Source organism: Paralichthys olivaceus, chromosome 11, assembly GCF_024713975.1.
Source record: "Paralichthys olivaceus isolate ysfri-2021 chromosome 11, ASM2471397v2, whole genome shotgun sequence".
Classification (NCBI taxonomy): Eukaryota; Metazoa; Chordata; class Actinopteri; order Pleuronectiformes; family Paralichthyidae; genus Paralichthys; species Paralichthys olivaceus.
Genome location: NC_091103.1, coordinates 9,800,117 through 9,823,216, shown reverse-complemented (window position 1 = coordinate 9,823,216; position 23,100 = coordinate 9,800,117). Strand labels below are relative to the sequence as shown.

Below are 23,100 nucleotides of genomic sequence, written 5' to 3'. Positions count from 1 at the left end.
AGATGGTTTGATCCTGAGAAACATTTAACGAGACAGAAATGTTTTGATTTGGTCAGGTTTTCTTTAATTATTATTTACAGCACGAGAACAATTTTGGCACGGAAACAAAAAACATAAATAATTCAACATTCAAAGATTCAAGTGTACCTTCAATTTGAGCAGTCTGAACTTTTGGTCGACACTGGAGCAGGCACTGGATTCAGATTGATTGTGCAGCAGTGTGTGGTCTCACCATGTTTCACATACTGTTTCACTGACTTCTACATACAAAAGTGTCTCTAGTGTCAACGATAAAATTCTGTTTAATAACTTTTTATTGCATATCAGTTTACTGCCGTCCACAGGATCACACGTGGTGCATGTGTCTCTAGTTGCAAAAATCTTTTGGCTTCTCATGTTGTGTTTGATTTGTATAAAATGTGAAGTATAAATATGCATCCTCGATCATCTAGTGTCTACAAAGAAAATACTTATTTGAGTAATAATAATACAATCACATTCAAAGAAATTTACATATAAACTTGTATGTCGGCAGAATTAGTAAAATTACATTAATACAACAAATTGCATAACAGATCCAGAAATATTGATCTTTAACTTTATCATACACTTTTGTTTAACTTAAGAAAAACAAAGTGCAATTCAGCAGAACGAGTCTCAAATGGTTCATGATGCTGTATCAGCATCAAACTAAGACTTTAAGGCACAACAGGCACCTGTGTAGTTTTCTTCGTATGAACAGTGACTCATTGAGCAGCGTTTCCCCATAACGTCAGTAGACACAGACTTTACTTTGACTCAGATAAACTCCAGTATAAAAGAAGGTACAAGAAACCAATCAGAGCTACCATTAGATCTTTAAACAAAGTAAAAGAAAGATCTGTTGGTCATATGTGCTTTGAAATGAGTAACGCACAGTTTGGCCTGGAAATGACACAAGTAACATTTCACTTGTTCACAGAGGCACCAGTGGTGGTTGATCATGTGCTTTATGTTCTGCCCACCTACAGTCCTGTCTTTATCTATGAGGAAGAAACTCTGTCCTTACATGTTCTTATGCTGTTATATGTCATCAGCTGCTTTCAGACTTGCGCCGAATTCCAGATAATCTCCAGACATTCAGGGGCTGTATGTGATAACGCAAAACCGGGTGAGAGGCTCCAGACTTTCTCCAGCCAACCCGAGTAAAAACTAGGGAGAATACTGAATGGCTTGATGACAGTTGATCCTCCGCAGGATTCACGGAGAGCGAGTGGTCATGTTGACGTTTCTAACATGCAAAAATGGAAAAAACCCAAAAAGAATACAAATATATCTCAGGATGAAAAAGCTGAAGATGTCGAGAGCTTCTGGTGATTAGAGTCGACTCCAGTGTCGATATGCTCTCAACAAAATACTTTACATCCTGCCTCAGTCTGCTGCCCCTTCCCTCACATGATCTCTGCAGAGATTCCTGCCATGTTGTCAACACGTTGTTGTTTTTCATCTGTTAAAGGCAAAGTCCAGGGAATGTCCGGACCCAATTGTACGGGGATTCTCCGGAGATCATGTCTGAAAACGGCTATAAAGTGTTTCATAGTTTTGTTCACCTTTCTGTTGGTGTTAGTGATTTCCTACATCTCCCAGATTATCTTCCATTTAAGGCCAAGCATGAATTTGGCAGAGTGCTCTCGAACCACGCCCCAGTTTCAGTGTGTGTAGTGGAGAAAGCAAAAGTCTTTCCAGCTGTGAAAGAGCAAATCATACCAGATTAACTGTCCGGTGGCTACACTGCACAATCAACTTTTAACCTGTTCTTCTCCTATGCTGGATGTCACAGTATCATGTATATGACATGGAATGAAATGAGAATAAGAAAGAACAGGAAACACATCAAAAACAGTTTTTAGGGTGAATTTTCCCTTTAAGAGGCAGTCGATGTGTCTCTGTCGACCTCTGCAGGCCAAGCTGATGAGTGCAGTCCAGAGTCGGTCAGTGGTTCAGAGCCGAGCGTCACAGTTCCACGCAGGCCGAGCCTCACCCCCTTCTCCGCCACCGTGCACGTGCTCTGCTCACCGGCTCCCTGCCCGTTCATCCTGCTCGCCCGTCCGTTTCCTCTCAGTCACTTGATGCGGTGGCGGACCAGTGACGACTCGTCCGTTATCTCCCCGAAGTGGTCCCTACGTCGGCAGGGAAGCAAAAGCAGCAGCAGCAGGACGATGAGGACCACACCGCATACCGCCATGAGGGCGTAGGAGATGACCCACAGGAGCGGCTCCTTCAGTGCACCGCTGGAGCAGTCCGCCGCCACGTTGGCTGCTGAAAAGGGTCCGGCGATCTCTGACAGGGCCACGCCACCGTTTACTGCAGAGAAATACAAGGACAGACATTAAAGTGTTTCGAAACTCGCTTCACAAATCATAAAATGATCACTGCAGGAAATAACGAACGTCATGACCTTTACAAAAGTAGCTCTAAAAATCATTATTTATTCAACCCCAATAAAAAGCTGAAATAAATTAATTCTTAATTTTTTTTTTACAAAAGTATCAGTAATTATATTAAAGAGAAAATAGAAAGACAGGCTTATTACAGTTATATAAAGTCATCTGTGCTACTATCAGGCTAGGGTATCGATTTACTGGTGTCCGCTTCCTGAAACAACCATCGTCTCAGACTGGTAGCTGGTGAGCATGATTGTTAACTTAATTTGAGGTTATTCGTTTTGTTACAGGGCAGCTAGTTCAGTTTTCTCTGTCTTGATTCTACCAGGCAGTTTGGCTCATTGGCTCCCTACATCTGTTCCAAGCCGGTTTTACTTAATACAGAAACAAAAGTGATCTTTGTACTTAAAGAGGGAGGAGCCGTGCCTATGCTCATATTTACACAGAACATAAGAGAAGTATCGCTGGGTAATAGATTCAATATTCATCAGACTCTAGTTATTATTTAACAGTGCTTTACACAGTTAACTTTTTCAATGATAATTCACGTTGAGCTTTGTAGACTTGTGCTAACAAAGTTTTAAAGTGATATACTTTTTTTGAATCGTCGATCTAAAAATCGTATATGTGATATGATATATGTGCTTTACATAGTTTCTGAGTCTCTGTAATGATCATATATGAACCCATACCTGCACAGTTGCTGAGTGCAAAGCCCAGTCTCTGCTGGGCCCGGTCGAACACCACAAAGAAGCCTTCCATAACAGTGGCGCCGATCACAAGGCCATTAGTTGAAGAGGACAGTCCGAAACGGAAGCAGTCCAGTGTTCCGTCCACATCGATGACCGGTTGGATGTAAAGCTAAGAAAAAATGAACAGGGAGGAATAACGACCGGTGATTTTGTCTCTAAAATTGACAGAGAAGCTCTGGAGAAAGGATGACTGTGTCTGTGTTTATGTTTCATCCAGGTACCTGAGGCAGAATGGTGATACGGAAGGACTGGCTGGTGTTTGTGGCTCTCAGATAGATGGACAGCTTGGGGAAGAATCTCCAGGGAGTCTCCCCCTTCATCCAGCATGCAAGCTTGGTGCCATCCCAGAACCCTGAAGAAAAATCCTGGATCTGAACCACAGAGAATCGAGGGACACGAAGACGAACAAACAGAGGGAGACAGGAAGGCAAAAGACAAGAGACAGAAGGTCAGTACAGCTCCAAAATATGTTTTGCTTCTATTTTCTCGCAAAGATTTTATTTTTACTGCAAGGATGTTGATACATTAATTGAAAATTCTGTTTCTAAGTTCAAATTAACCTTGAGTACTGTTTGTGTGCAACTGTGAAAGGTGAAATATGAGTGAAGTAGAAAAACAAGAAACAAAAGCATATGCAGAGACAGACACACAGTAAAACTCCTGATCCCTCCTCTCAAAGCGACCATGTCCTTGAAAACAGTGAGCGTGCGCTCTCTTCCCCTGCAACTCTTTGCTTTGACAACATGTTTCATCATTGTCTGTGGAGAGATGGCGGCTTACCAGAGAGCTGTGTATGATGGCTTCTACCACAGCATTGAAGACGTTGACAGGAAGTCGCAGCAGCGTCGTCCCGCTGTCAACTATAGCTTTATCCATGTTATACTGAAAGAGAGGGAGAGAGAGAGTGAAGCGCAGTCGGGGTTTACTCAGCTCAACAGGCTCCTATGGAAGACCTTGAACAAACAAAAGGGATGTGAGAGAGGAAGTTCTTCAACGAAATGACAAACTGGGTGACGTTCCCTTGCAGTGCTGCTGATCTGTTTCATATCTTTGCGTTAACCTTTATGAAATCAGCTCATCAGATATGAATATGTTGCTTCTCTGCATCAAACTTAAGCACAACTGGTCAAAAAACCCACCAACGTCTGTCTTTGTTTGCAATGGGAATGGATACAGTTGGAAGTCACGGCCAGATGTCGAATGACTCTGCAGTAGAAACAGGTTTCAATCGTCTCCGATTGGCATTGATGGAAATGTTACACCCGAGTGGATGCGCTAATTTGGCGAGACAGAGAGGCGAGAGAATCCCTTGGTTTCCAGTTATGTTGAACATGAGGGGAAAAAAATTGAGTCAAACGCCTCTACTGGCAACAGGAAGTAAATCCTCTAATTTGGTTTAAAAGGGGTATTTTCTGAATGGCTAGAGTTAGAAATAAGAAACACAAGCATTTGAAATTCACCTCTCTGCAGTCCAGGTCCAGATTCTGGTCACCAACCTCCAGCTTCAAGACCTCCACTTGGTAGTACCACTCCTCTATGATGGGGGTGTACCACACTGACCCTTGGTACAGAGATGGTTCAGCCCCTCCCATGATCTGAGGAGGAACAGAAATAATTCTTCACTTATCTGTGGGTGAGCTGTGACCAACACAGTGAATATCCAACGAGAGCTCACTCTGGCAAAGGGTTAACATCCACATCTTGGCTGAATATATAAACACATACCACCTGCCATTGTATCCATCTGTCTGTATCAGCAGGTCAGTGTGGCACCGAGGCTGTTGTAGAACAGTGACAGACCTGCTCTCAGTGGGATGCTATCTTAGCTTAATTATCTACACTCTGACTTTGCCTCCAATCTACAAAACCCACTGACGAAGAAGATAGTAGCTCTGATGTTTTCTAAAATGCATCAATCTGCTCTGTCTAATTCATCTGTTTATCAGTCTGAGAAGAGAAGTGCTTTACATAAATGATACCGCACGTTAAATAACTCCACGCGCACCATGTGAAATATAAAAAGTGATTCTGTTTAGCTCAAAAATCCACTTTGCCTTTGAGCAAACTGTACAACCAGAGCTTATTTGATACAGTCATTCGATCCAACTCCACCCGAGGCAGCCTCTCCTGACCACTCACAAGACTGCCGCCCGGCAGGTCCTCCGTGCTGCTGGCTGACAGTCCAGCACCGCACATCTGCAGGGAAAAGATGTCAGGAATTCCCAGCTGCTGCACCACAGAGTTGAAGAAGGGCTCCACGGATGAGTCGGGCTGATCGAGAGAGGAAAACGTTAGACCATTAAATTCATGTTAATCGATTTGAGCTTTGGGCTCTGAGCATTTCCATTTTAAGCTGTTTTGTGTGATCTTTCGCATTACCTCACTTTGTCCACATTTGCAACACAAGTTTATTTTGCCAATTTTACAATACAAATATCTTGAAAAGGAAGGATGGAAATACTAAAAGTGAATTTTGAGAAAAAGTAGAGCTCAACTGAAAGAGTTCAGTCCAGTCTTATATAATAGTAAAGAAGAAGAGGAAGAAAAAATACACAAGCTGGAAACAGGACTGATATTTTGAAACATCTTAATACATTTTGCTAAAAGTTAAATTTGCAGACCTCTGGAGAAGAATCCCCATGTTAAAAAACTACCTGTGGGACTGAACAAAGTTAAATGCTGGCAGGCATCCGAACTGTTCTCATCGTATTTATTTTAAAAATTAGTATTTGTCAATAATGTTGCATCAGAAATGTGAGAAATAAATAAAAACATTGACTAAAACTGCATTTTCTCCATATTAATTACAATACATACTGATGTAGGGCAGGTAGGGTAAGAGAGAGTGAGCCCATGACTCAAGGATGTTCACTGCTGCAGTTTTCTACAGGTTTTTATGTCAGTGTTGTGTTATCATGTCCTGAATGACAAACAGCCCTGAGGCGAGATTAACCTGAACACTGGGCGCACCAGCAGCACAAAGTTGTCAGTGTGAGTGTATCGGCTCCTCCATCACTGGCATTTGATCCCAAAGGTTGCCACAGTCGGCGAAGAATCAAAGAACGTATTGTACCAGTTTACACTGACGTCATCCATGTCCCAACAGCACTAAATTATCATGTTAAAGAAAGCTGACGCTGGAAAGCCTAGGTTTTGTGGCGTTGTCGCATTTCACACGTACAAAGACTGTTCTTCTATTTCTCCTGAAAATGGAAATTGATTACGGAAGATACAAACGAATATTAGAGCTCGGAAAGTAAATTAAACTGAAAACGTTATCTAAAAAATAAATCATGACTCAAAAGCATCACGCTCTCGACTGCTGAAAACCTTTTGTTGTCATGTGAAATGTCAGTGACTACACTCAGATTAGATCTGGGTTGGGACGATTATTCAGAGCAGTAAAAGAAATGTGGGTCAGCACTGCTCAATGAGATAAAACCTTATATTATGAAAAAAATAGTGTTTCCTACACTCTCCTTTTTCATTTTCCTGCAATTAGAAGCTTGATGCTTTGTACAAACAAGTTGCAAGTCTAGTTCTGTGCAGCAAAAAACTGAAAAAAAAAGCTAACAGGACCAAGTGATAAGACTGATTCAAAGTATATTTAATACATGTCCACATTATTCAATTGATTTAATAGTAGTATATTATACTTTTTATGCAATTCCTGCAACTAACTAAACATCTGGGCAGCTGAGGCTCAGGAAGTGGAGAGCTGACGGGTGTGCCAACAGTATATGAATGGTGTGATAGAAAAGCACTGCGTATAGAATCGCTGTGTGGATGCGTGACGATTACACGCTATTTACATTCAACCGTAAAGTATACGAGTCCTGACATGCCCGGGCTACAAAGATGCTTAATAGACAAGGATGCTGCAGCTATGAAATATAGTTTCATACACAGGCTGAAAATGAGGGGGAAAGAGTTGTTTCTAAATTGACTACAGTGTTTCCCACAGAATTCAATCTATGGTCGAAACAAGGGTGCAAGTGCACGTGCACAAGGGTCACTCTAACAGCAACCAGATTCCAGTTACAGGAAAACTGTTAAACTCTGAGGTCTGACTGTCTGTGTGGATGGTAAAAATATTACGGAACAGTGCTAGCATTCAGTAGCACGCAGGAGTTAGAGGTCTCTCGTGTTATAATGAGAAATGTAAAAAAAAATTGGTTCATTATAAAAACTGTGGCAGGACAAATTTGATCATGGTGGACAACCACAGTCACTTAGTCACTATTTTTTAATCGACCTGGTTAGTCATGGGCCAAATAAATTTTGTCTGTCAGCTATAGACATCTATACAGGCTGTTCTTTTGTATTTTAAATGCAGTTCATGTTTTTGTTTGAGTCTGCTTCTTACTGAATCCTGGTGCACACTAGAGGATTTTCAATTCTTGACTGATTTTAAAAACATGGCAGACCACAGACATCATGACAGAACTCATTTCTCATTCTATAATCGTCTGAACTAGCACCAGATGATTTGGCCAGAACGTAAGACCACACACTTGCCGTTTGCTGGAAACAATTTCACAGTGTCTATTCCAGAAACTTGAGATCTCACGGAAACTTCTGGGAGTCTTCTTCAGTTTTTTTTAATGGAAAACTTGGATAATTGAACGTGACATCAGAGGAAAATCAAACTTAGAGGAGGTGTGTGTTCTGTTATGCAGTCAAAAACTAAAAAAGAAAAAGGATGTCGAATGAAATCATGTCGGAGAAGGTGGAATTGGCTTAAAAGTTGGATCTGTATTGTTATTTTTAGTCCTAGCTGTAAAATTATGCAACATTCAGTTTGCTCTCAATGGCTATTGTGGGTTTCGAGCCGATTAAACATGTTTGATATTCGAGATTGGGGAAGCTCCGACTCACTTGGTAGAATAAATCGGCCCTGACTGACCTCCAGTATTAAATTGGCCCAATTATTATTTAGTGCTGCAGCCTTTAACAAAAAATGAGTGAGAGAGAAATTGAACCTTTTCTTCTAATTGAACAATCGATCTATCTCACCCGTGCCAGCATGGGATAGGCCAGCCCCAAGATGCCCTGCCAGTTGATCCCAGGAAGGAAGAAGCCCTCAGATGACAGGATGGCGGCAATGTTAAAGATGATGGTCCCGTTTGGCCCTTTGGGGATGGAGACCCGGTCAATGCCCAGTTCACCTTCCCAGTTGCCCTGAGTGTACCTGACAGCAACCATCCGACCGACTGACTCGTAGGTACTGGAGCTGAACACAGAGGAGGCAGTGTGAATGGTTACAAAGGCCTTTGGGAGGTCGTTTAAAGAACATGAATAAATGTCATCCAGGGGAAAACTCTGATGGTGCAGATTCACCACTTAAAAAACACAAAGCCTTTGTGATTATTCATTTATGACAACAGAAATAGTGGGGATATGAGTTACTTCCTGTGAAAGATCAACAATACTGTCGAGGAACAAACTAAAACTCAGTAGTGGTGTCACATTTCAAAGAGTTTGTGTATCTAATTAAACAAAGAGCTGCAGCCACTCACAGTGCAGTGTTGAAGTAGTGTGTTATGAAAGGGTGTGGAGCCGCGGCCACGGCAAAGTTGCTGCTGCCTGTATCCACCAGGATGTTGAGCTGTAAAACAAAAAGAGAAGTTTGCTTTAACACACTTATCTGTGACAACCCCGCCCTGACCTACAGGGCTTCTGAGTCTCTGTGTGGAAAAAAGAACTCAGCAGTGGGATATAGTGAAAAGACTCTGAGCTTTAAAAACAACAACATAAAATAAAATAGAAATATAAAGGTTTTGCTGTGCTAAAAATTAGAGGAGGAGGAAAAGAGAGCAGAGGAAGAGGAAGAGACGAGAGACACAAGAAAATTCCTTCCTACAGGGCTTTAAAGGAAAACATGCCAACGTAAAATGAAATAAAAAATCATCTGGAAACACTGAGAACAATCTGAATATGTGAAAGATCCATATCAGACCTGTCATTTAAGAACCACAATGTAGCAGTGTTGTATGTGGTTCCAAGTACACAAGTAGCTTATATGTCTGTTTGAATGATTACATTGTCAAATATAAATAACAGCCTCTATATATTTGTTTTGTTGTAGCAAATATCGGGTCAGGTAATAAAGCTTTATTGCACAGCAAAAGGAGATGAAGCATCATGATCCATTACAAGTGAAAGAAAAAACAGATGATTGGCTAACTGGCTGTGGTTTTTAGACAGAACTGTTATTAAATCTTTAAATTATTGTGCCATTTTCAGTCAAAACTGAAGCGCAAAAGCTGAGCTTGGATCAGGTGTTAAAATAACTTATTTTCTGCAGATTAAAAACTAGAATCAAACCTTTTTGTTGTTCATCAAAAAAGACTTTGCACCTCTGATATAATTACTCTCTAATGTGTGATCTATGAGTCAAACATGTTGGCCTGTAGCTACTGACACAAGTGTGCGACCAATCCAGCCATTCTGTTATGTGTCATGTGCACAGTGGGGACCGGGTAACAACAGTTGAGATAATTTCGTCCTTCAGGCATCGAGTCGACGAGTAGGAACTAATTAGCCATCAGATTCCTGTCACCTCTGCAACTGAGCAGTGGCCACACTGACACTCACGAGCCGGCGTTCCTCACCAAGATGTCACAGAGTCCTAAACCTAACTCCCCATCCTAAATCTCAATGTCAACTACAAGTCACGTCACCGGACACCAGTTTATGAAAAATGCTGTGTGCTTCACAGAAATCAGTCTGTCATAATTTCTCTGAGGCTGCCTTTGTTTTTGACAAACCAGAACATCAGGAAGTAGGTTTTGTTATCTGTGTAAAAGGAGGTAAACAAGTCATTCCAAACATAAAAAGAATCCACTTCCTTAAGCTTTAAATCATGTCTTTCAAGTCTGCTCGTCGTAACATTGCAGAAACCAAAATTATCATAACTCCATAACTCCCACGTTCATGCTTAGGTGTGCATAAAGTCAGTATGAAGCAATTCTGTGATCATCAACCATGTGTTATCGATCTGTTCAGTTGGGTACGGGAAGTCACCGGTGGCCTGCCTGGAGGAGATGGGCTTAACACTTCCTCCTCATTGGACTGGCCCTGGTCCCATCGGCTGTGACTGTGCCATCTAAAACCCCTCTGGCACATGGCACCGGTCCAGCCACACAAGACCTGAACCAGCCAAACAGGCGGCAGATCGGAAAACACCGGAACCTTGTGGTGGAGGAGGGGGGAGCGGGGGCAATTCTTATCCCCACACCGCCTATCTGTTCTAGTCACACTATCCTCCTTCAGCTCGGCTCCCGAGCCTCGGGCAAATCTCCCTCCCCCTGCTGCTGCGGCAGCCGGCAGTTGAGCGTTCACTGTCTAATTGGCAGCGGCTCCATGGCGGCAATGTGCATCTGCTACCTGTTTGTACCAATTAGCAGATGTGAGGCTCTCCGACCGACACCTCAGCCTGGCTGTGCCACACGCCAACAGATGTGGCAATTAGTGGCTGATTTGAATAGCGCCTCATTTAACACCACGGCCCTGTAATCACATAATCATTTAGATAGAATAACACAGGGAGTATGACTTAATAGTATTGAGCTACACGACATTTTGGCACTGCATGAACCAATCTGAACCAAAGTGGACTGAGCTCTCTTGGCATGAAAGGCTGATAGGAACATTTCACTGTAATGACGGACAGAGTTAAGTGTCATTTGAAACACTCACACAATGTTAAGGCTGGGATATTAGAAGAGCAATGTTTCATTAGAACTTGTTATTTAAGGACTGTTGAGTCTGACGACATGCTGTGTTTGTTTCGGAAACAATGTTTTATGTTACTTGTTGAAGTTCTCTTCACGTTTTGATAGCCATCAATAAATAAAGGTAAATAATTCTTTGACATGTACTTTGACTATATAGTTTGGCCAATGTCCCATCTACTAATATGGAGGAGACTGGATATATAGAGTGTTCTATTCTGCTGCCAGCCACCAGGTGGTGATTAAGACGCTTTGGCTTCACTTTGGGGAGCAGCAATGTCCTCTGTCATTTCATTGTTGTCGTGCAACTGCTGTGTCACGTGACTACTTTGGGCCAATCATGATTGAGTGATCAGGTCTATGGCATAATAACCCTGAGTTTTCAGACCCTCTGGGCAAATCGAAAAAACTAAATTCAGGAGGTATGACTGCTGATTTGAAGAACTGTTCCTACTATAAACTGTAGGGGAGTTGTTTGAGGATTAGGACAAGAGTCAGATGATAATATCATAATCTCTTTTCATTCATCTGCCTGCTCATAGCTGATGGCTAAATATGAACCACAGTCTGATGACCGAGTGCTGAGGAAAGTCCACCGCGACAAAATATCGGTTGGAATAATTATATTCTGAAAAAACATTAAGTCTGGGGAATTTCCCAGGTTGCAGTGTGCCCTGAGAGCAGCAGAGGCTAAGCAACCTCACAGGACAACTCTGGACTGGTGGTAAAGTCGAACTGGGATCTGGCAAGCGCTGCAGGGTTATTCTCTCGGAGCTGGACACAGGGAAGTGACATGTCCGGCAGCACTGATAAGCGTCCCAGAGCATGAGAAAGCGAGCGGTGCCACCCAAGAGTCTGAAAAGCTCTGATATGTTTCAAGGGACCCGGGAACAACATGTCAATGAGACAGAAAAGGGATAATTCACCTTTGGCTTAAGCGTCATTTCACACACATTCACTTCCAGCACAGTGGCAGGGCACAGCCTTAAACCTACAACACCCTACAGCATCATGAATGTTTAATCATGACGGGACATTCCCCCTTTCAACTCTTCCGGGACCATTTAGTCCTCCTTAATCATTAATATGAACTTGTTAGGCGCCTTCAGTAACGAGCAGTATGAAACAATGCCAGGAAATGACTGCACAGGCATGTTTCTGTGCAACGAGGGGGAAAAGAGCAGAAAATGTGCCCCCTGCACCAGGGGCTTGAGTTGTTTTGTACAATTCTTGGTTTGCTCTTTGCTCCCTGGGAGCCTCATAATCCCCATCAGCTGCCTGGTAAGAAACAGTGGTCCTCAGGCTGCGTCATGTGAGTGCATGTGAGCCGGCGTTCAATCTACCTACAGACCACAGGCTGTGCAGGCTCCAGCCAGCTGCAGCACCCCACAGCTGGAGTCTTATGGCCTGGGAATAAGATATTTCATTTCAATATGAATAGTGATGGTTGATATACGCCAGGAAAATCTTTCCCACGCAGCCAAATCGTTCTTCTGCTGTTGGGGAGGGGGGATGTTGAAACAATCGGTTAGTATGTAGAAAACATTTAACAATTATAGACAGATAGGTAACTAAGGCCCTGGAGTAAAACAAACACAGCCAGCCCACTCTCCCAGTCCTTCAGTGGATCACATGGTGTTCAGACACACACACACACACACACACACACACACACACACACACACACACACACACACAGAGGAGAGGGTGCATTTAAGTCAGTTCTGAACAATTAAATATTAAAATGTCTGATCAGTAGAAACAAACAGTGACAGTGGGGTTTACAATCACCTTCTGACCGGGGGTGCCAATGGACATTTCTATGTAGTAACCTCTTCCAGAGTCCCCCTGTAAGTTGTGAGCCATGTCCAGAAAGTTGACAGTTCCAGTGGGATCGGAGGCCAGAGACAGGCCGGTCCCATCAGCGGCTGCTAACACCACCCGCTGGACAGCAGACACATCCACAGCCGGGGACACGTCGATCCTCCCCGGGTAAATCTTCAGAGGTATGGACAGGAGACAAGTGGACACGCCGAAGTAAAAGCTGAAAGTTAAAGCCCACAGCGACACTGAAGTGGTGTCAGCCATGGTTTGTCTTCGTCTCGTCTTGTGTTGAGTGCAGGGACAGAAGACTCCAGCTCCGAGTTCACAAAGTTTCCTCCGCTAAGTTTTCAGCTTCACCATCATGGAAGCGGCTGCGCTGCGGGGACCGCCATCAGGGAAGAAGCGCTGCGTCCTCACCGTGAAGAAGAACCAGTAAGACACATTAAACACATGGACATGTCTCCACACTGAGGACCACAGCGACAACTCCTGACTGCCTCCGTCCACTCCTCCCTCACCCCCAACACCACTGACGTCCGGTCAGCCCCTTCAAAGTAAAGGACGTAAATATATTTAATAATTATGAATCACATGCAACGTCAAGAAAATATTTGATTTGATTAGACATATTTCTTTAACAAAAAGTTACTTCATTTGTTGTCATATTTATATTATAATAGAAGTAGCATTCTGTAAATATATTATAATATAAGTAGTATAATATAAATAGATAAATACATAAAAAATATATAATGATAAAATAATGTATACATATAAATATAAGTACACATTTATATCATACATATATTTATATATTTAAAATATTTTACTATTTCATACCTATGAGGAAGCGTCCTGACCATGAATGATATACTGTATATATACACACACAAGCGCTGTATAAATACAACCATATTATAATCATTTACACAATTGTGCATGTAATGTATGTAGTTATTTTACATATAAATGAAAATACAAGCTTTTCAAAAAACTTTTCATTTGGTTCACATGGCAGATCCAGGGGCGGGGCTGAAATCTGATTGGCCCTGTTCTGTCAGTAGTCTTTAAAAAAAACGAATTGTTTAGTAACACTAAATATGATGATTTGCAAAAAGTAGTTATTTCCGTCCCTTGTTTTTAATGTATGTGCACCTTACTGAATCAGGGATTGTCCATGGATGTTGGACCCATGATTGGCCCCTCTGAGCAAATTGTGGCCCCTTTGTGGCCCTTGATTTAGAAAAATCCAAGATCCACCACTGATCTGAAACTGCCCTGTGCTTGTTTTTTTCATTCTAACCAAAACTAACTGTCAACCATGGATGTGGATGACCACAAAATTAGTTTTGTTAACCATGGATATGTTGAGTTAATCTGTGTCCTCATTGCCTTTGGTCAAGGAAATTTCCTCAGCCTTAATGTGAGAGACTTCCTGATGCCACATGTTAAAGTTAAAGAAAATTGATTAAAATGACTTTATCAGTATTTTAAAAAACTGCTGCACGTTTTCTGTTCATACGTCGACTGCACTGTAGAGATATATCAGCTTTAATGTCACCATCCTAATTTATATGTCATATTGTGGATTTGTTTTTTAGATAAGTTTCCTCCCCTGTTATTGTTATTTGTTTGACTTAAACATCCATTCTACAGTATTTATATTAACTACTGTGTAGAGTTAAAACCATATTGATATTTCATAACTCTCTACACTGCTCTGCATATAATATGTCATGGTGACATATACAGTTTAGGAGTTATATTACGAATTAATATCTATAGGAGCCTTTTCTCTCCCATTGTATTTATAGCAAACTGAGTTGAAGCATTATTAAAAATTTAGTGTGTAAGTATTTTTCAAGGCCCCATTATTCACATTACATCACATAAAACGCGGTCAACACCTCAAGGTCAGAAAGTTAAATAAGATTTAAGTCATCCGGAAATAATGCCAGTCTGCATTGACGTATATAATCACATGCATCACCTCAGAAAATGCTTCTCTTTTTCATTCTGTACCCAAGCACCAGTGGCTGGGGTGCAAGCTCTTGTGTTTACATATATGAAAAAACAGACACTACATCGAATTTATCAAGATAGAAACCCAGAGGCGGGACAGTTTCATTTGCTGCTTTGACAGTTCAGAGAAAGAGGAAGACGATTCCAGTACTAAGGCAAGATCAATGTCACAGGCCTTCTCCATGCTGCCTGTTGCACACAGAGCCGGCCACTGTCTCGCTTTGACTTCCTCATGAGTCCACGGCTACACTGTCACATGTTCACCCCCTCTCCCTTTCTCCAACTCGCCCATTGAAGTTAATCAACTATAGCTACAATAACCTGAATAATGCGGAGACAGACTGTGACCACAAAAATTCATCTTTCTGGTGCATTGCTTGTCATGCACTGGGTCTTGTGAATGACCCATTTAAACACAATTCCCGTTTCTTCTCCTCCCCTGCATGGGACATTGAAATACTTCCATGGCCTGAGAGTATAAAAACAGGGGGGAAGCAGGAATTCATTGTTTACTCGTCTGTTGCTATGCATAAAATTCAGTGGATCCGGCGATAGATCATGTGTGTTATATTCCTCTGGGCTACAGGGTTATCAACTTTTTTTTCTGGCTCATTACCTCATTATTGGCACCAATAAAAATAATTGCAAATCCAGGAAATAGAGGTCTGTGAAGTTTTCATTAAAAAGTTGATTATTGATTATTAATTTTGGTACAAAACAGCTTCATATATGTTTTAAATATAGTAAAATACATTAACCCAGGAAGATTATTTTGTTAAGCAAATAGTAATGATGATGCAAGTCAAACACTCTTAGAAGTTAAGTCAGTCACAGTTTTACTCAGTGGTTATTACCAGTTTTAATAATGGATAATTGTTAACTGAAGTTGGACCAAAATGATTTGTCCAAGAATTATATCTGAGGTCCCAACTGCCCTTGCATGATTCTCTTTCACTTTGTAGCATTTGTGACGTTTACATTTTTAATAATGGGCTGTCGTGGTCAGGGTCCTTCTTGCTGTTCCTCTTCAAGCCACAGCAAGGCGCTCTGCACCACTCCTGTGCCTTTAATCCAATCTGAGGAGACTGTAGCATCATCTGTGTGTGAGCAATTCAGGCGGCTTAGCAGAGCCAGTGGTCCTACATTTGGCAGTGCAAAGCTCCTTTACTGGGACATTGGTACTTAATCCTCAAGACCCTAATCATTACAGCTGATGAGAGGGAAGGAGGCGAGCGCTCCACATGATCTCATATGTACCCGCTCCTCCTTCACCTTGACAACACTCACACATCAAACTCAAACTCTGCACAATGATATCTAATTTTGAAAGTTTTACACATGTCACTTCATGTATTAATAACTTTTGGATAATTTTATGTCCAACTAACAAGGTGACAAATTGATGCTAACTAAGGCTGCAACTCATGGTGATCTCCAGTATTAATTAATCTGTTTATTTTCTTTATAATTATTGCTTGATGCACTTCGAAATAGACTGTGTGAGTAGTCCTTTCAAAGGTCACATCATATGTGCAGAAATATGTGTAATATATAGAGTCAGAACTGCATGTGTAAGTATGTAGAAAGTATATTCAGCTAATTATTTCAATTTGATGACATAGTATCATATGCAATTTTGGTTTACTGTAATTCCGAACTAATAAATATGTTTTCAATCTAGATCTGCCCGCAGGAGTCAAAGGGGTCTAAGCCCTCTGAGCAATTCATGCCTGACATCCTGTCATGAGATTAACAAGTTGGACTTCTGGGTCAAAGGTCAAAACTGAGAGAAGTATTCCATTCAATGTGAAAATGTTGTTTTTGAGTGTTTTCAACTTTTTGGTCAAGACCCCCAAGTGTTGCAGCGGACCACTGACAGACGCTTCATGTTATAATCTGTCAGGGTGTGGATGAATGAACCAGTGCTTATGTACAGCAGGAGGTAGCGGCGTTAATTAGGGAGATTAGAGAGAAGGAATCAGGAATCCACGGCCAGTCAGCCACACGCAGGTGGGAACAGGAACCAACCAGCACTGACAGCAGCAGAGAACCTGGATTTAGAAAATAAAGAGCAAACAAAAAAAGGTGCAACCCTAACAAAAACATCCTCATCATTTTGACAATACCTGTGCTGCAGATACTTACAACACAATTAAATCGACAAATACTCAGTAATCAGCACAGATGACAAAGATGTGTTTTCAAGGAAACACGCAAACATGATGAACCTGGTTCATTCTTTTCTAGTGTCCCCTGGAACATCTTGTTGTCATCTGTGTTACTTACAGCCTGTTTCTTCTTTTTAGTTGTATTATGTTTTCAATGTGTTTCTGCGTATGGTTAAGTTATATATACTTGGAGCACTTTTGTCTATTTAACTTTTTTACTTAAGATGTTTTCTTCACTTAGTAGACAAGAGATGACAGAAAAGTCATATTCACACATCAAATCAAAATCATTGCTGTGTGCTTTTTTGAAAAAGAAAGGCACGAATGGAGTTCAATACACGGTCTGTGCCAGTTCATTTTGGAAGATTACAGGCCTGAGGGAAACTCCCAGAACTCTGCTCCAGTCAGTCATGTGACTCTCAGCTGATCAATGACTTGCTCACAAACCCAACTCAGTCACTCAATTTCTCACAGAAATTTTGGGTTGCATGTGCTGAAGGAATACAGGTATACATTTTAATCAAGATTCAAGAACCTGAGAACATGAAAAGTATTTTTGAAAGAAAGATTCTCATTGAATCCCAGAATGTATATTTTACTTGTTACAATACAGCTTCACATTTAATAAAAGCTATATTACTTAGAAAATAAAACCCAGTCAAGCACCATGCAGATTGACCATAGAAATACACAGTGTGCGATGCAGTCTTGAATCAGCGATATTGCCGTTCACTGACACACAGGGCTTTGATAGGCAGCCTCACGGACAGACCAATCACTTAAAGGTTCAGTGTGTAGACTTTAGTGACATCTAGTGGTGAAGTTGCATGTTGCAGCTAAATATTCCTCACCTTACCCTCCCCTTCCAAACATGCGAGAGAACCTGTGGCATCCTTCAGTTGTCATCAAAACTCAGGTGTTTAGTTTGTCCGGTCTGCACTACCATAAAAAACATGGCGGCCTCTGTAGAGAGGACCTGCTCCTGATGTGAATATAAAGTATTTAAATATAAAGGCCAATTCTCAGGTAAATAAAACAATTAGTACAATTTAGAAAAAACACACTCGTGAAAACTTCACTAGGATTTTTTTTTATATTCAGTTTCTGCCAATAGAACCCTTTCACATAAATCTCACACACTGAACCTTAAAGTCTACAATGCTGATCTGAGATCTGCTATATTTCCCTGTGATATCAGAGGCAGTGTAATTACAGTGCAGGCATGACGGAGCTGAATGAGCGGCACATGGGAGATTTCAGACTGGGTATGTGGTCAATGTCCTCAGGTCATATACCAGACTGTTTTATTAGGAAAGAGGCTGGCGTCAGATAACTTTTTGATCAGTTTTATTTAAATTGATACTCTGATTATTGATTTATAAATGTATTTATCAGATGTTTTGTATTTTAAAGATCTCTTGGTTATTCCTTGTCACTTTTCTCTCAGCTTAGCAGGAACTGACACATAGTTTGCCTGCTCTCCATAACAAGCTACTTCCCTGTCTCTCCCTTTGCCAGATCTGTCAGCCTCCTAACAAGGTGTACATATTCTGCTGCTGCAGAAGAGCTGCCCAGCTGAGGAGAGGCTGGATAGGATGAGGGGGGACGAGCCAGACAACAGGTGCATGGGTACATCACTGCTCGCTCACCGGTACCACAGTGTGCATTTCCAGCCTCACCAAAGGCAGCTGGTTTACTTTGCTTTTCCTTCAGATCAATTACTTGCGACTGTGGCAACTCTCGCCACCGAGACAGGCGGTGAGTATGACTAAGGATGGCTCATGCTAGTCTCACAGGCGATTCACACTTTTTCTACTCCCCCCGTGGTGGTAGCGTTGGCTCACTGCAGCGTATCTGTGTCTGTTTGTTCATTCATAGGGAAAGCATTAGTGACACGTAGATGAGTCACAGAGGCTAGCATCTAAACAGGCTTCGGTGGGAGTCAGGAACCCTGCCACCCGTTCTGCTCTCGCCTCAAGGCACCTAGTACTCATGCCCTCAAAAGTCTCTCTAGTTACTGTAACACTTACACACACACACATATGCCTTGTGTGTTTGTTCAGACACCAGAGATCCCACCTGACGCGCTGGGCGCTGCAGAGCAGATGTTGCAGGAGAGTGGCAGCGGGATGTGGTCTCCTCGTTATTGAGATGCTGTTTGTCAACGTCGTTAGGGAGCAACTGTACTGGGATCAGTTTAATGAAGTGTTTTTTTATAATTATAAGAATTGTGCTGTTTTTTTAAGTCAGGAAAATGTATCTGAATCTGTCTGGATATTTTACATAATGCAAGTGAGACCTTCCATTGAAGTGTTGTTTCTCTGGACTATAATTGTAACAACAGACTCAAGCTGCTTTCAGACATGCAATGAACTCTGGACATTTTCCTGAAATCTTCCAATGGGGATGTAAGTTAGAACGCAAATGTATGAGTCAGTTGCTGAGGAAATTTTCCCAAAACTCCAAGTGAGCGAGTGGGCATCTCTATAACACACAGCACTCACAAAACTGAAAAAAGACCAAATATATGTACAAATATTTCTATTCCTATTCCTGGATGTTTCAGACGTTTTCCACATGAATGAGTCTGACCCGGACAATCTCCTGCTGTGTTCTTCATATGTGAAAGGCAAAGTCCATAAAATGTTGAATAAGGTCGAGACATTTTCTGAGAGTTCATGTCTAAAACAGCTTTACAGAAGATGTTTGCTCTGGTATGGAAATTTTGACGTCCAAGTGAGAGTAACTTGGCTTTGTTGAAAATACTTGAAGTTGTTTTACCTCTGAACCAAGAGTCTTTATCAGTTCCGACTGACTGGTGGAGAGACACATGTATTAAACCTCTGTGGTCTTTATTATAGCCAGTGATGTCGTTTGGATCATTAGTGCTCCTGGCTGTTGTAAAGATAGCTGTTAGAGTCGCTGGAGTCTCCTGAGGCCAACTGTAAAAACAACCGTTGTTTTTTTTGGGGCCTGGGGTGATTGTATCTTAAATCCCATTGGAAGAGACAAAGGGAGGCTTCCCTGTGTTTGCATTTTTATTATATTGAATTACCTGTTTTACCTGTTTTACCTGTGTAAAACACAAGGATGTGATGCATGTCAAATATCCTTGAGTGAAAGGAAAGATGATGTTGTAGCTTTGCTCCTTTTTTTTTTTACAGCCATGTTTATTTGCCCTCAGTTCAACTTTCTTGAATAACAATTACCAGTGACATCTTGCTGGATAATTTGATAACAATTTGTCTACACACAAAGCTGAACTTCCTGACTCTGTTTTTCAAATCTGTTGGAAAATGTTTGCATCGAATTTTCTGTCAGATTCTGAGCACAATAACCTGGCTGTTATGTGTGTGTGTGTGTGTGTGCGTGCGTGTGTGTGTGTGTGTGTGTGTGTGTGTGCGTGCGTGCGTGTGCGTGCGTGCGTGCGCGTGCGTGTGTGTGTGTGTGTGTGTGTGTGTGTGTGTGTGTGTGTGTGTGTCTACAGGATGTGCACAGTCCCCCGGTGACTCCCAGAGTTTATACTGGGTGCAACACCTGGAGTTGGGATGGGCGTCTCCAAGGTGATAGCCCATTAGACAAGCTGAACCGGACTGTTGGGAGGTGAGTAGAGATCAGATACATCTCATTCCTCACAAGCAAATGACTTTCACAAAAAACATATTTGTGAAAGTCATTGCAGAGGTAAGCGTATTGTATTTCTATTGTTTTCTCAGTCAAACCAGCACATTTTCTCACACTCTGCTACGTTTCCCCCCCCCCCCAACAGGCAGAGCAGAAATTCCACTCAGAAGTAATATTCTAACAAAGGCTGGTGCACCGACTCACCTTGCGGTGTGGTATTGAGTCTCCTTTGCGCTTGACTGTGTCCCTCTGTTCTTACAGCTATCTATCAGTTTCATAGCATGCAATCTGCATCCCTCCAGCCTCCCACTACCCGCCCACCAGTGCTGTATCTGTTGTGCTCTGTGTGCGTGTGCAGTGCACAAATGTGCATTGTGTTTCTGCAAAAGGTTCAAGTGTGTACATGTTTCCCAGCCCCCTCCCCTTCCATAATAAAAGAGAGGGGAGCTCCTGGGCAGATAAAACCCACTGCAGTGCTTCCCTGGCAGGGGTAGGAGAGCAGTGAGGGTGCATGCCCCCTGGGTGGATGCTAGTCAGAGAGGGGGAGATAAGGGCTGTGAGGGTGGTAGTGGAGGACTGAACGAAGGCAGGCGGGGAGGATGCTGGGAGGTGATCGGCGAGGAAGGAGGGGGCTTCTTCATACATTTTTATGACCACATAGATAAGGTCAGTAGTGTGCCATCGTTACTAGGCAACACTGCGACCCTGAGTTGGATTGAGTTGTGAAGCTGAGAAGTCAGATATTCTTATTGCAACAGCCCTGCTTCAGTTCTGCTGTGTGCATTTGTTAACAAGCAGCCTGTCTCTGCGTGCCACTCCAAGAGTCAAGGCTGAGAGACCGCTTTAACTGGACGATTAACTGAGCCACTGAAATAATTAGAAGGCTATTGATTGGGTTATTACATTGTTACAGCCATGTTGGTGATATACTGATATCCGTGCCCGCTCAGATATATGCGATGATGGTAATAGTGATGAAAAATGATAGTGGGTTGTTTCATTATATATTTTTAATGATCCAGTTCATGTGGGGATACACTAGACTGTGGGTGTATTGATTTTTCCAGTTTTCAAGCAGAGAATGGAGGAGATGGAGACCAGGCGCATATGCAGCCAGAGTACAAATCACCAAAAACACCACCCTTTTCTCTCTCTCTGCCTTCACTTACTCTCTCCACCTTCACTCCCTTCCTTCACTCCCCTCTTTTCCATCACCCTCTCAGCTCTCCGTCCTCACCTCCTTATTTCTGCCACTCCTCCAGCAGCCTTTCATTACGCCCCCCCCCCCTTCCTCTCCACCCTCTCTCCTCCTTTCACCCGCTCCCCTGCCTCCTCTCCTCTCTCCTCCCATTTCTGTCCCCTTCAGCGTCCTAGTTTAGCACGTCAAGGTTGGCTACAGATATGCTCCTCTGTGCCTTGGGGCTAACCAATGGGAAACTGGCTGGGGTTGCTGTAGCCGGCTGGGGTGTTGGTGTCATGAATTGAGGGGGAGTTGGGAAAACAGATTGCTGTAGTGCATGTGCATGTGCTGTTGTCCACTCTGCAGAAGTCTTACAGGTTAAAATACAGTATTCACGGTATGTGGGTCTGTCCTATCTCTGAAATCATGTCACATACAGTACATTCAGTTATTTAAGTTAGGATGTAAACTAGAAAAACAAGTTAAAGATTATTAACTACAAATGTAAGCCGAGATCTACCATCCTGATATTTTCCCAAAAAACACTTAGGAGGGTCATATTTATTATGTATATTCATAATGCTATGCATCTTCCCCTCCTGCAAATACTTCACAATAAAGGCTTAATTTAAACAAAAGAATAGATTCATTCATCAGAAATGCTGGAGTGCTTTTTATTTTGAAATGGTTACAAGGCTTTGATTGTTATCGCAAGACCGGAAGATGCGCGGCTTCATACAGCAGCGTCATGGCATTTAGTTGAGTAGTTATGTTCACTTTTCGGCCGAATGTTAGATGAGAGCATTGATACCACTCTCACATTGTGTGATGCTACAGTCAACAACTGTGTAGCTTTGCTTAGCATCAAGATGAGGAAACATAGTCTGTATATAAAGATGGACGACGCATCTCCATTTCCTCTCACTGTCCAGAAATGAAGCCAACATATCCCAGTAACAGATGACCCCAGCTGGGCAATAGTCATCGAGTTGTTGAGCCGCAGGAGCAAAGTCCCGCCAAAACACATGCTTGACCAATCATTAGTCAGTCTCGACTGTCAATCACAATGTTTCACCTTGTTTTGATAGCATCAAATAAATAATTCAACCCAAACTTTCCATAATAATAAGATCAGTGCAATAAGTAGAAAGAAAGAAACAAATTGCTTATATAGAACTGCTTGTTTATATTCTTTTTATAAGCTAACCCACGCTAAGCTAAGCTACTGGCAGTAGCTTTATATTTACAAATATGGGTGTATTGATGTACTTATCTAACTTTTTGTGAGAAAATTAATGAATGTGTTCCTCAAAATCAAATGTAAAACATTTTATCTCCGCCAGCTAATAGCACCATGAGTGCATGTTTGAT

At 42.0% G+C, this 23,100-nt stretch overlaps 1 protein-coding gene and 1 long non-coding RNA gene across 2 annotated transcripts; one reads left to right on the top strand and one right to left on the bottom strand.

The window, feature by feature from the left end:
• Positions 1–41: 41 nt before the first annotated feature.
• On the bottom strand, positions 42–13,271 carry bace2 (beta-secretase 2). Its single transcript, XM_020095226.2, has 9 exons — positions 12,703–13,271; positions 8,695–8,783; positions 8,192–8,408; positions 5,315–5,446; positions 4,636–4,770; positions 3,956–4,057; positions 3,397–3,546; positions 3,116–3,284; positions 42–2,343 (listed from the first exon to the last, which is right to left on the bottom strand). Exons 1-9 carry the CDS (start codon positions 12,997–12,999, stop codon positions 2,102–2,104), a joined length of 1,533 nt encoding a protein of 510 aa, XP_019950785.2. The 5' UTR covers positions 13,000–13,271; the 3' UTR covers positions 42–2,101.
• Positions 13,272–15,559: 2,288 nt separating this feature from the next.
• On the top strand, positions 15,560–20,528 carry LOC138412022 (uncharacterized). The gene is made up of 3 exons (XR_011244535.1): positions 15,560–18,190; positions 18,444–18,683; positions 20,413–20,528. It is a non-coding gene; the product is annotated as an uncharacterized lncRNA (long non-coding RNA).
• Positions 20,529–23,100: the final 2,572 nt, after the last annotated feature.

Excerpts from the sequence above, each read along its gene's own strand:
- bace2 (XM_020095226.2), bottom strand. The coding sequence starts at position 12,999 with ATGGCTGACACCACTTCAGTGTCGCTGTGGGCTTTAACTTTCAGCTTT. Across the intron at positions 8,784-12,702 it reads TTGGCACCCCCGGTCAGAAG|CTCAACATCCTGGTGGATAC; the intron begins GTGATTGTAAAC and ends TTTGTTTTACAG. Across the intron at positions 3,547-3,955 it reads CCATCATACACAGCTCTCTG|ATCCAGGATTTTTCTTCAGG; the intron begins GTAAGCCGCCAT and ends TCTGTGGTTCAG.